The sequence below is a fragment of the Leopardus geoffroyi genome, chromosome B1, assembly GCF_018350155.1.
Source record: "Leopardus geoffroyi isolate Oge1 chromosome B1, O.geoffroyi_Oge1_pat1.0, whole genome shotgun sequence".
In the NCBI taxonomy this organism is placed as follows: domain Eukaryota; kingdom Metazoa; phylum Chordata; class Mammalia; order Carnivora; family Felidae; genus Leopardus; species Leopardus geoffroyi.
The window spans coordinates 28,159,341-28,172,638 of NC_059327.1; the positions used below are offsets into that span (position 1 = coordinate 28,159,341).

At 39.5% G+C, this 13,298-nt stretch overlaps 1 protein-coding gene across 3 annotated transcripts in view; it reads left to right on the plus strand.

Moving 5' to 3' along the window:
- The window catches only part of UBXN8 (UBX domain protein 8), a 28,805-nt gene extending 26,425 nt beyond the window's left edge, over nt 1–2,380 (plus strand). For all 3 annotated transcript variants that reach the window (XM_045456034.1, XM_045456024.1, XM_045456018.1), the window contains one exon: nt 1,757–2,380. In XM_045456034.1, coding sequence (XP_045311990.1) covers nt 1,757–1,924 — 168 coding nt within the window. In that variant the 3' untranslated portion in view covers nt 1,925–2,380. The remainder of the gene's footprint in view (nt 1–1,756) is intronic.
- Nucleotides 2,381–13,298: the final 10,918 nt, after the last annotated feature.

A 13,298-nucleotide genomic window follows, 5' to 3' on the forward strand; every position in this document is an offset into this window, starting at 1 on the left:
CTCTCTCTGTCTCAAAAATAAATAAACTTTAAAAAAAAAAAAAAATACTGATGGATTCAACTGCATAGAAATGTAACATTCTATAAAGAAAAAATTGTAAAGTTAAAGAAATATATGGAGAAAATATTTTACATCTATGTATGATAGAGCCATTTCTTTCTTGTTTTTAAAAATTTTTTAACATTCATTTTTGAGAGAGAGAGAGAGAGTGTGTGTGTGTGTGTGCATGTAGGGGAGGGGCAGAGAGAGACGGAGACACAGAATCTGAAGCAGGTTCCAGGCTCCACGCTGTCAGGGCAGGGCCTGACGTGGGGCTCGAATCCATGAACCATGAGATCATGACCCAAGCCAAAGTTGGACGCTCAACTGACTAAGCCACCCAGGTACCCCTAGAGTAATTTATTTATAAAGAGCTAATATACAAATCAAGGAAAAGGTAAACACCTCAGTAGGATGGCAGTTGGAAAAAAAAAAGAAAAAACCACTTAGGATTTCCTAAAGAAAAATAAAAGTGACAAATAAAAATAGGGAAAAAATATTTGGCCTTACTTAGAATCAAAGAAGTGTAAATTAAAATGGGACATAATTTTCTGCCTATCAGATTGTCAAAGGTTAAAAAGAAGAGTAACGTAGGCACGTGGGTGTCTCAGTTGGTTAAGGGGGCAACTCTTGATCTCACGCCTCTTGAGTTTGAGCCTCACATCAGTCTCTGTGCTGACAGCATGGAGCCTGCTTTGGATCCTGTCTCCTTCCCTCTGCCTCTCTCCCACTTTCACTTTCCCAAAAAGTAAATAAATGTTAAAAAAAGAAAAAGAGTAAGCCAGTTGTGGCTAGTGTGTGGAGAAAATGGTGATTCTCATTAACTGTTCCTATGACTATAAATTTATAAATTGGGACACTGTTCCTATGAGATGATTTACCCGTGTAACCTTTAAAATAGATCTTTTGTTTCATTAGTTTCATTTATGAGAATTTATTCTATAGAAATAAGATAAATGATCAAAGGTATAATGTGGGAATTGGTTGAATTAAGGTCTATCCAAATATTGGAAAATTAGGAAGCTTTATGACTTAGATGTACATTTGTTACATGGAATATCAGTAGGTTCTTGGATGGTGGTTAGCAGAAGTCAGAGATTATCTGTAGTTGATAGTCCAGCTTCCTTCGAGAACATTGTAGTATCTAGGTTTCTTCCTAAAGCAGCAAACTGTCCTTTGGCAGACATTTTTAGACAATAGTAAGTGGACATTTTGATGGTTACTATGGAAATCCTCATAACAGGAAATGTTTTCAATTTATAGGGGTGGCCCATTGACAATTGGACTATCCTAAGGCAGAGTCCCTAGGGCTTGGATAGGTCTATGGTGACAAAGTTCCTGAGTGATTTTGATGTGGACTATTGGCTTAGATTTTGATCTAAATAATTTTTTTCCCAAGTGCTAAACTTTTGTTCTCAACTTTTCTATGTTGAATAACCACCCCATTCCTTGTGGTTGGGACTTTCCTAGTTATTAAATGCCTCTGCTCTCTATAGATGCCTATAGTCCCTAGGCCTTCTCTGAAACTTCCAAAAGGTACTAAGGGTTATTTGCATCTCACAATTCATGGTATGCTATTTTCCTTTAAATTCTAGAAGGTTTTGTTTTATTACTCCTCAGGGCATGATTTAACAATGAAGGAATTGTAAAATATCATGGTAATCTAGAGGGATACAACTGTGCACAGTATTTAATAACTAAACTTTTTATCTTTTAGGTCTTATTTCACTGGATGATGAAAATCGGGTACCACATATCTCTATACAGCCTTTCTACTTCCTTTCCCAGAAGGCCTCTGGAAGTAGACGAAGGCTGGTCCCTGCAGGACATTGGAATAACTATGGATACTGTACTCAATGTGGAAGAAAAAGACCAGGACAACTAATTAAGAAATGAGAATGACCTGTTTTACATAAAATCAGTTATGCCATGATCTTACAGGACATAAAGGTTTCACGTTAAAATCATGCCATACCTTGATTGAGCTCAAGGCAATAAACACTTTAATGTTGATATCCTCGGGAATGTATGGACACGAAGGATTAGAAAAGGATTGCTCTCTGCATATAATAGTTTTTGGAATGTGCCGTCATAATGTACCATCTGAAAACTAGATAAAAATGTGTACGGTAAGGCACTCCATGATTTGTATTTTTCCTAGCTGACATCATTCATCACTGTGTTGAAAAACAAAATCATATGACTTTGTTTCCTGCCTCTTCAGTCCACCTTGCCATACTGAACATTTCACAATTCAGTCAAACTCTTTAAAATCTATTAGGTAGAAATGTTTGTTCTGCTTTATTTCTAGAAATGAAACTTTAAAGACATTTCAAAGGTCTCTAATGCTTTACAGTTCTTTTTGATATCCAATAAAGGGTTAGTACCCAAAATATATAAAGAACTTATAAACTCAACACCCAAAAAACAAATTATCCAAGTAAAAATGGGCAGAAGATATGAACAGACATTTCTCCAAAGAAGACATACAGACGGCCAACAGACACATGAAAAGATGCTCAACATTACTCATCATCTCAGGGAAAATGCAAATTGAAACTATAATGAGGTATCACCTCGCTCCTGTCAGAATGGCTAAAATCAATAGTACAGGAAACAGGTTTTGGTGAGGATGTGAAGAGAGGGGAACCCTCTTGCACTGTTGGTGAGAATGCAAACTGGTGCAGCCACTGTGGAAAACAGTGTGCAGGTTCTTCATAACGTTAAAAATTGAACTCTTATGATCCAGTAATCACACTACTAAGTAGGCGAAGAACACAAGAGTACTAATTCAAAGCAATACATGCCCCTGTATGTTTATAGCAGCATTATTGACAATAGCGAAGATATGGAAGCAGCCCAAGTGTCCATCAGTTGATGAATGGATAAAGAAGATGTGGTATACATACACAATGGAATATTATTCAGCCATAAAAAGGAATGAAATCTTGCCATTTGCAACAACATGGATGGAGCTAGAGAGTATAATGCTAAGCAAAGTAAGTCGGAGAAAGATACCATATTATTTCACTCATGTAGAATTTAAGAAACAAAGGGAAAAAGACAAACCAAGAAACAGACTCTTAACTATAGAGGACAAACTGACAGTTGCCAGAGGGGAGGTGAGTGGGAGGATGGGTGAAATAGGTGATAGGGATTAAGGAGTGCACTTGTGATGAACACTGGGTGATTAAAATAAAAACAAAAAAGTGAAAAAAAGGCTTAAAAAAATAAAGTTCTTTTTGATAGGTATGTTTTGTTTACTTAATCAGTGTCAAGGTTTATTTCATTTCACCTTACATTAAATTGGAACATTTGGAAGTTCCAGGTGGATCAATATTTTTATAAATAAAACAATGGGAAGGTGCCTGGGTGACTCAGTTGAGCGTCCAACTCCTGATTTCAGCTTAGGTCTTGATCCCAGAGTTGTGGGATCGAGCCCTGTGTCAGACTCCATGCTTGCTTATGATTCTTTCTCTCCCTCTGTCCTTCTCCCCAACTCATGTTCTCTCTCTAAAAATAAAATAATAGTAAAACAATGAAAACATGAAAATACAGGTGAGCTTTTTTATACTTTTTTAAAGTTTACTTCTTTTGAGAGACACAGTGAGCAGGGGAGGAGCAGTGAGAGAGGAAGAGAGATCCCAAGCAGGCTCTGCATGGCCAGTGTAGAGCCTGATGGACTCAAACCCATGAATTGTAAGATCTTGACCTGCCAAGACCAAGAGTCAGACACTTAACCAACTGAGACACCCAGGCGCCCCTGGGTGGGTTTTTTTTTGTTTGTTTCGTATCTGGTCATGTCATTTTCCTGCAATGGTGTATTCATGTACGATAATACCAAGTTCCACTCTCAAGTGTGGTATAAGAAGCTCCTTGTTCTGGGGAACTTTATTTCAGCTCAGGTCATGATCTCACAGATGCCCGCGTTGGGCTCTGCCCTGGTGGTGCAGAGTCTGCTTGGGATTCTCTCTCTGCCTTAACCCCACTCTCTCTCTGCCTTAACCCCACTCTCTCTCTCAAAACAAATAAATGAACATTTTAAGAAAGTTAATTGACTCCTCTTGTGTTTTGGCCCCTCTTTAGTGCTCCTTTTACCTTTTCTGTAGAATTTATTACACTGTACTATAGGTATGTTTTTGTTTTCCCAAACAGTTCCTTAAAAGCAAGAATTGTATCTTTTTCTCCCTCCAGAAGTACTTAGTATACAGTATATGCTTAATATATGTTTGAAAAAAATAAGTTGTCTCACCTTTAACATTTTTTTTTTTTTTTTGGTCTCTGGAATATCCCACATTGAAAACAAAATGAAAAAAGGGGGTGCGCTTGGGTGGCTCAGCCAGTTGAGCATCCGACTTCAGCTCAAGTCATGATCTCACAGCTTGTTACTTTGAGCCCTGTGTGGGGCTCTGTGCTGACAGCTCAGAGCCTGAAGCTTGCTTCAGATTCTGTGCCTCCCTCTCTCTCTGCTGTTCCCTTGCTTGTTCTCTCTCAAAAATAATAAACATTAAAAAAATTTTTTAATGAAAAAAAAGACTCAAATTGTGAAAGGGTTTCCATTTTTTTTTTAATTTTTAAAAAAATGTTTATTTTTGAGAGAGAGAGAGACAACAAACAGGGGAGGTGTGGCAGAGAGAGGGAGACACAGAGTCCAAAGCAGGCTCCAGGCTGTGAGCTGTCAGCACAGAACCCGACACGGGGCTTGAACCTATGAACCACAAGATTATGACCTGAATCAAAGATGGATGCTTAACTGACTGAGCCACCCAGGGACACCCCCCCAATTTTTTTTAAATAATTATTTTTGAGAGAGACAGTATGAACGGGGAGGGGCAGAGAGAGAAGGAGACAGATCCAAAGCAGGCTCCAGAGCCCAATGCGGAGCTCCAACCAACCCACGAACCGTGAGATCATGGCTTGAGCCGAAGTCGGATGTCCTCAAAGGGTTTCAAAACTTTACAAAGTTATGAAAACAAAATAACCCGTAATCTCAATACCCAGAAATAAGTGTGACTAAAATTGTATACTAAAAGTATGTCCTGTTGGACTTTCTATGCTTATGTACAATTGATTAAAAAAGCAAAAAAGGACCCCACATTTTTAGACCTCTTGAAAAACTGATATTGTGAAAGCTAACAAGAAACTGTGCTACTTAGGAACTGTGGTAGTCAGCTCCGCGGTGGGGAAATTTTTATGTGGCAAGGGAGAACTAGTACAAGAAACATTCAGGATATTTTCCCTAACAGGTTGAAATGGCCTTAGGGTGAATGCCTTTTGCTGTTCTGGGTAGATTCTTTGGCTTCTGTAGCTGGCAATATGTCTTAGGGCTCCTTTCAAACAGTCAGTAAGCTTCCACTATTCTTTGAAATAGACTCAAGTGCAGATAGAAATACAATAGAAAATGAACAAACACTTCCGTATTTAGCTGTTCTGATCACAGACTTTAATAGACTCTATTTTCAGTTGTCCATCATAATCCATTTCCAAGGATACAGACTACAGAAAATATTATCGTTAAAAAACAATCTTTGTGTCGGGATGAGCACTGGGTGTTGTATGGAAACCAATTTGACAATAAATTTCATATTAAAAAAAAAAACAATCTTTGTTCTCTTTTAAAAAGCCAAATTTTAGTAATTAGCAAATGGCCTTTAACATTTGCGGCATAAAGTTTCCTCCTGTGTCCCCAATTTCTAACACAAACATCATTGGGGCTATTTCTTTGCATAGCAATATATTTTTCTTTAAGCAAAGAAAAAACACTATTAGTTGTACCGCTAAAGCGCTAATGATAGATGGTTGTTTCCTTGGTTACAAAACTAATTTCTTCCCCTGGATGGAGAGAAAGGACACAAACCTTAAATCTTTAGATTCTTGGTTAATAATACTATTTTTTATACTATAGTCCCTTTGAAATGAGTTGGAAAAATTAGAAACATAATTAAGGAATTATTTTTAGGTATGATGATGGCATTGTGGTTAGGTGAGAAAGAAAAGAATCTTTATCTCTAAAGATATATGCTGCAATATCATAGGAATTATGGTAAAAATCTGCTTCAAAATAATGGGGAGAGGACAGTAGGTGGGCATATAGCTGAATAAATATTAAAGCCTAATAAAAGGTACATTAGGGTACCTTATACTCTTCTTTCTAATTCTGTATAATTTCCATGATAAACTGTTTAATGATATCAACAGGCTTAAGATTAAAAAAAAAAAAAAGGGCAGGGGCGCCTGGGTGACTCAGTCGGTTGAGCGACCGACTTCAGCTCAGGTCATGATCTCGTGGTTTGTGAGTTTGAGTCCCACATCGTCGGGCTCTGTGCTGACAGCTCAGAGCCTGGAGCCTGCTTCAGATTCTATGTCTCTCTCTCTCTCTGCCCCTCCCCCACTGATGCTCTGTCTCTCAAAAAAAAAAAATAAACATTAAAACATTTTTAAAAATTAAAAATAAATAAAGGTGGCAGGAGATGGGGGGGGGGGACTAGTCTTAATCAGTTAATTGTTCTGCTAGCTGAAACAGATCCTAAAAATAACAATACATATCCTTCTAAACCGTACGTATCCTTCTACTTAGGATAAAGCTGTAAAGAATGTTTTTCTCTAACAAGAAGCAGCTGGATGATGCACAAAACCATAACATTTTTGAGCCTCAGATTGCTGAGGCTGCAAAGGATTCACGGAACCAGAATTCCAAAGGGGGATAATCCACTACAAGGAGAGACAGGAAGAGGTTCGGTAGAATTGTGGGTGCTATACAAACAGATAAGACAAATCCAGCTAAGATTTTAACATTTTTAAAGGCCAAGTGTGGGCTGCTGTATCATTTTGGAATGGGACTGGCTATTTAATTTGTGAGTCTTAGTGCAAAATGAAAATGTGGGAAACCTCGCTGGAAAGTGAAGAATTCCAGATGGTGACAGTGAGCATTAAATCAAGCATGAGGACCTTTTAGGTGTGGCCTGTATGTGGCCACACAAGGCATCCGCCTCAAAGCCAGTCCTGGCCGGTGGTCTGAGACAGAAAGGGAGTTTCCACTCACCTGAAAGCACTTCACTATCAGCCTTCATTCGCCAGGTGTTTGTGGAGGGGAGCAAGACAGGTGCAGGAGACCAGGAAAGGCCAACCTGGTTGCAAATGAGGAGGTGATTGCTGGCTGTGGAGGAATAAGTTTAAAGCTCCACTAGCTTTATAGGATCCTTCTCCTCTACAAAGCCTCTTTGTAGAGGACCATAGGCGGAACCATAGGCGGTTCACCAAGTACGAAGACCTCAGGACGCTGGCATAGATCTACTGTTGGCTGGAGAAGCAGTAAAAGCAAGATCTATCTGCCTCTCTGAAGACATAGGTAAAGATTTATTGCTCCCAGGGGAAGAGTAGAAGCAAACATGCTCATTCCTGGGGGAGGGCTGGATACAGATACGAAACAGATGCTGGCTATTGTTGGGGGCGGCGCAGCAAACAGCCACCCTAGACCAACCACAGATACAAGGCGGAGTTTGGTTGCCACAGGTAGGAAGAGCAGGAACCCTGAGAAAACCTCACCTGGGAAGTCAAAGCACAAAGGGCCTGCCTGAGATGGAGGCGGAGTTAGGACAATAGGGCATCTCTCCTGCTCCTGCCATGAACTTGGCACCCGGTCCCAGGCACCAGCAGGCTGCAACCACAACACACAGACTGAGCACGGAGGAAAACCCTCTCTCTGATACAGGTACGCAGGGACAATGGAGAAAATATCTTTCAAAATAGAACATGAAACAAATACTTTATTTTATTTTTTAAATTTTATTTAAAAATTTTTAATGTTGGGGCGCCTGGGTGGCGCAGTCGGTTGAGCGTCCGACTTCAGCCAGGTCACGATCTCGCGGTCCGTGAGTTCGAGCCCCGCGTCGGGCTCTGGGCTGATGGCTCAGAGCCTGGAGCCTGTTTCCGATTCTGTGTCTCCCTCTCTCTCTGCCCCTCCCCCGTTCATGCTCTGTCTCTCTCTGTCCCAAAAATAAATAAAAACTTTGAAAAAAAAATTAAAAAAAAAAAAATTTTTAATGTTTTATTTATTTTTGTGAGAGAGAGCGTGAGTGGGGTAGGGGCAGAGAGTGGGAGGGGACAGAGTCTCCAAAACAGGCTCCATGCTGACAGCAGCAAGCCCAATGTGGGGCTTGAACTCACGAACCCCAAGATCATGATGTGAACCGAAGTCATTTGCTTAACCAACTGAGCCACCCAGGTGCGCTGAAACAAATACTTAAAAAAAAATTTTTTTTTACATTTATTTATTTTTGAGAGACAGAGCATGAGCGGGGGAGGGGCAGAGAGAGAAGGAGACACAGAATCCCAAGCAAGCATTCAGCACAGAGCCCGACTCAGGGCTCAAACCCATGAACTGTGAGATCATGACCTGAGACAAAGTCGGATGCTCAACCAACTGAGCCACCCAGGCGCCCCCAAATACTTTTTAAGATATACAAAAGCTGAAGGAATGCATTACCAGCAGACTTGCCTTACAAGAAATATTCAAGTAAGCCTTTCAGAAGAAAAAAAAATTATACGAGATGGAAATATGAATTTACATAAAGGAATTAAGTGCACTGGAAATGGTATAGATTGACCTGAGTACATACATAAAAGGTTTTCCTTATTATATAAATCACTTTACATGATAGTCTACTGTTTAAACAAAGTGATAATGTTCTATGGGATTTTTAATACTTGTAAAAGAAAGATGTAAGACAACAGTAGCAGAAAGTGTGAGGGAATCAATGGAAGTATACTAGTGAAAGGTTCTATACGTGAAGTGGTGGGATATCACTTGAAGGTAGACTATAAATTTATTTTTTTTAAGTTATTTACTTTGAGAGTGAGGGAGGGGCAGAGAGAGAAGGAGAGAGAGAGAGAATCCCAAACAAGTTCCATCATGCTGTCAGCACAGAGCCCGATGCAACTCGGGGCTCAAACACATGAACCGTGAGCTCATGAAATGATCTGAGCTGAAATGAACTGAAATCAAGAGTCGGACCCTTAACCAACTGAGCCACCCAGGTGCCCCCAGATTTTATTTTTAATCTCTACATGCAACGTGGGGCTCATACTCAAAACCCCAAGATCAAGAGTTGCATGCTCTACTGATTGAGCCAGCCAGGCACCCCTGGTAAGATGAGTAGTTAGACTCCATTTATTTTTTAGTCAGTTTTGATAAGGTCAAGATACTCCAGTAATTTGCTCATTGTTTTCAATTTATTGGCAAATAGTATTCATAGTACCCTTTTAATTTTTTTATTCCCTTTTGTATCTTCTATTTTGCAAAACTCGGGCTTTTATTTGTGTCTTCCTTTCCTTCATATTTTATTAGTCTTCAAGTGTCAGCTTTGGTTTTGTTGATCTTTTCTTTGGAATATTTTATTTCTTTTAATATTTGCTGTAATCTTTTAACTTTTATGGAGTAGTAAACACTTAGTTCATTAATATTAAACTCTTCCTTTATTATAATACAAGCACTAGTTATAAATTTCCCTTTAAAGACTGGTTTGGTTACATTGCACAAGTTTGTTGTGTTTTTTTTTTAATGTTTATTTTTGAGAGAGAGAGAGAGAGAGAGAGCGAGAGAGTGGGGGAGGGGCAGAGAGAGGAGACACAGAATCTGAAGCAGGCTCCAGGCTCTGAGGCATCAGCACAGAACCCAGTGAGGGGCTCAAACTCATGAACTGCAAGATCATGACCTGAGCCAAAGTCGACTCTTAACTGACTGAGCCACCCAGGTGCCCCTGTTGTTTTTTTAAATGTATACTTATTTATTTTGAGAGAGAGAGAGAGAGAGAGAGAGAATGAGAATGAGCAAGCATGAGTTAGGAGCAGAGAGAGAAAAAGGGAGAGAACCCATGCAGGCTCCAAGTTGTCAGCACAGAGTCCAACGTGGGGCTCCATACCATGAACCGTGAGACCATGACCTGAAATCAAGAGTCCAACACTCAACTGACAGAGCCACCCAGCTGCCCCTACATTGCACAGGTTTTATTTTGTCCTGTAAACAGCTTCACTAAGGTATAGTTTATATATAACATTTTCCCATTTCAAGGGTACAAATAAAAGACTTTTGGGAGTGCCTGGCTGGCTCAGTCAGTAGAGCATACAACTCTGGATTTTGGGGGTGCAGGTTCGAGCTACAGGTTGGGTGTGGAAATTACTTAATATATTAAAAAAAAAAAAAGATGGGGCGCCTGGGTGGCTGATTGGTTGAGCGTCCGACTTCGGCTCAGGTCATGATCTCACAGTTCATGAGTTTGAGCCCCGTGTCGGGCTCTGGGCTGACAGCTCCAAGCCTGGAGCCTGCTTCAGATTCTGTGTCTCCCTCTCTCTCTGCCCCTTCCCCGCTCATACTCTGTCTCTCTCTGTCTCTCAAAAATGAATAAATGTTAAAAAAAAAATTAAAAAAAAAAAAAAAAGATGGGGCACCTGGGCTGCTCAGTCAGTTGAGCATCCGACTTCAGCTCAAGTTATGATCTGGTGGTCCGTGAGTTCGAGCCCCACTACTGGCTCTGTGCTGACAGCTCAGAGCCTGGAGCCTGTTTCAAATTCTGTGTCTCCTTCATTCATGCTCTGTCTCTGTCTCAAAAATAAATAAACGTTAAAAAGAAAAAGAGATTTTTGGTAAATTTATCAAATGAAACAACTATGACAATAAATCAGTCTTAGAACATTTTCATTGTTCCAGTAAGATCCCTCATGTCTATTTACAGTTACTTCCCATTTCTACTGGCCAGCCCAAGGCAAACGCTAATTTACTTCTGTCCCTATAAATGTATCTTTTTCTGCAATTTTCATATAAGTGGAATATATGTAGTTTCTCATGTTTCGTTCTTTCACTAGCACATTGTGAAATTCATGTTGTAATACATTTCAGTTCATTCCTTTTTATTTATTTATTTTATGCATTTATTTAATTATTTAAACAAAAATTTTTTTTAATGTTTTTATTTTATTTTTGAGACAGAGACAGAGCATGAACAGGGAAGGGTCAGAGAGAGAGGGAGACACAGAATCTGAAGCAGGCTCCAGGCTCTGAGCTGTTAGCACAGAGCCCCATGCTACCTCAATATCATGGCCTGAGCTGAAGTTGGATGCTTAACTGACTGAGCCACCCAGGCGCCCCTCATTTATTTATTTTTCAATGTTTATTTATTTTTGAGAGACAGAGACAGAGTATGAGAGGGGGAGGAGGGGCAAAGAGAGAGAGAGGGAGACAGAATCCCAAGCAAGCTCCAGGCTCCGAGCTGTCAGCACAGAATCTGAAGCGGGGCTCGAACCCAGGAACCACAAGATCATGACCTGAGCCGAAGTCGAAGACTTAACTGACTGAGCCACCCAGGTGCCCCCCCTTTTTTTCCTTTTTATTAATAGTACTTTACTGTTGTATGAATATAACATTTCTGTGTATCCATTCAGCAGTTGATGGACATTTAGATTGTTTCCAGTTTTTGGCTATTATAGTTGATGTTGCTATAAATATTTGCATACTTATCTTTGTGTCAACATGTATTGTAGTTTCTCTTGGGTAGATATGTACGAGTGAAATTGCGAAGTCACAAGGTAATTTTATGCTTAAGAAACTGCCAAGTTTCCCAAAGGGGCTATACCGTCTTACATTTTTTGATAGCAGTGTAAGAGGGCTCCAATTTCTCTATGTTCTCACCAACATCAGTTATTGATGTGTTATATTAGTTCCAGGTGTACGACATAGTGATTCAACAGTTCCGTATACTACTCGGTACTCATCAAGATAAGTGTACTCTTAATCCCCTTCACCTATTTCACCCACCACCTCCCCTCTAGCAACCACTAGTTTGTTCACTGTATTTAAGAGTCTGTTTTTTTGTTTCTTTTTTCATTCATTTATTTCTTAAATTTCACATATGAGTGAAATCATATGGTATTTCCTTTCTCTGACCCACTTATTTCACTTAGCATTATACCCTCTGATCCATCCATATTGTTTCAAATGGCAAGATTTCATTATTTTTTATGGCCAAGTAATATTCCATTGTATTATACACCACATCTTCATCTATTCATCTAAGGGCATCCATGGGCACTTGGGTTGCTACCATACCCTGGCTATTTTAAATAATGCTGCAATAAACATAGGGGTGCACATATCTTCTTAAATTCGTGTTTTTTTAATTTTTTTAAACGTTTATTTATTTTTGAGACAGAGAGAGACAGAGCATGAACGGAGGAGGGGCAGAGAGAGAGAGGGAGACACAGAATCGGAAGCAGGCTCCAGGCTCTGAGCCATCAGCCCAGAGCCCGACACGGGGCTCGAACTCACGGACAGCAAGATGGTGACCTGAGCTGAAGTTGGATGCTTAACCGACTGAGCCACCCAGGCGCCCCTCAAATTCGTGTTTTTATTTTCTTTGGGTAAATACCCAGTAGTGGAATTATTGGATCATATGACAATTCTGTTCTTAATTTTTTGAGGAGCTGCCATACTGTTTTCCATAATGGCTGGTAGTACCGGCTTACATTTCCATCAGTTCCTTTTTCTTCACATCCTTGTGAACACTTGTTATTTGTGTTTTTATTAGTCATTCTGACAGGACTGAGGTGATATCTCATTGTAGTTTTGATTTGCATTTCTCTGATGGTAAATGGTGATGAACACCTTTTAATACTATTGGCCATCCGTACATCTTCCATGGAAAAATGTCTATTCATATCCTCTGCTCATTTTTAATTCGATTATTTGTTCTTTTGGTATTGAGTTGTATAAGTTTTTTATATATTCTGGATATTAACCCCTTTTCAGATATATCATTTGCAAATATCTTCTGCCATTCAGTAGGTTGTCTTTTTGTCTTGTTGATGGTTTCCTTCACTGTACAAAAGATTTTTATTTTGGTGTAGTCCGCATAGTTTATTTTTGGTTTTGTTTCCATTGCCAAAGGGGACCTATCCAGAAAAGTGTTTCTATGGCTGATATCAAAGTGATTGCTGCCTATGTTTTCTTCTAGGGATTTTATGGTTTCAGGTATCACATTTAGGTCTTTAATCCATTTTGAATTTTCTTTGCATGTATGGTATATGAAAAGGGTCCAGTTTCTTTTGCATGTACTGTCCAGTTTTCCCAGTACCATTTAGTGAAGAGTTTGCCTTTTTTCTATTGTATATTCTTGCCTCTCCCATTGTAAGTTAATTGACCGTAAAACTGTGGATTTATTTCTTGGTTCTCTATTCTGTTCTGTCGATCTATATGTCTATTTTTGTGC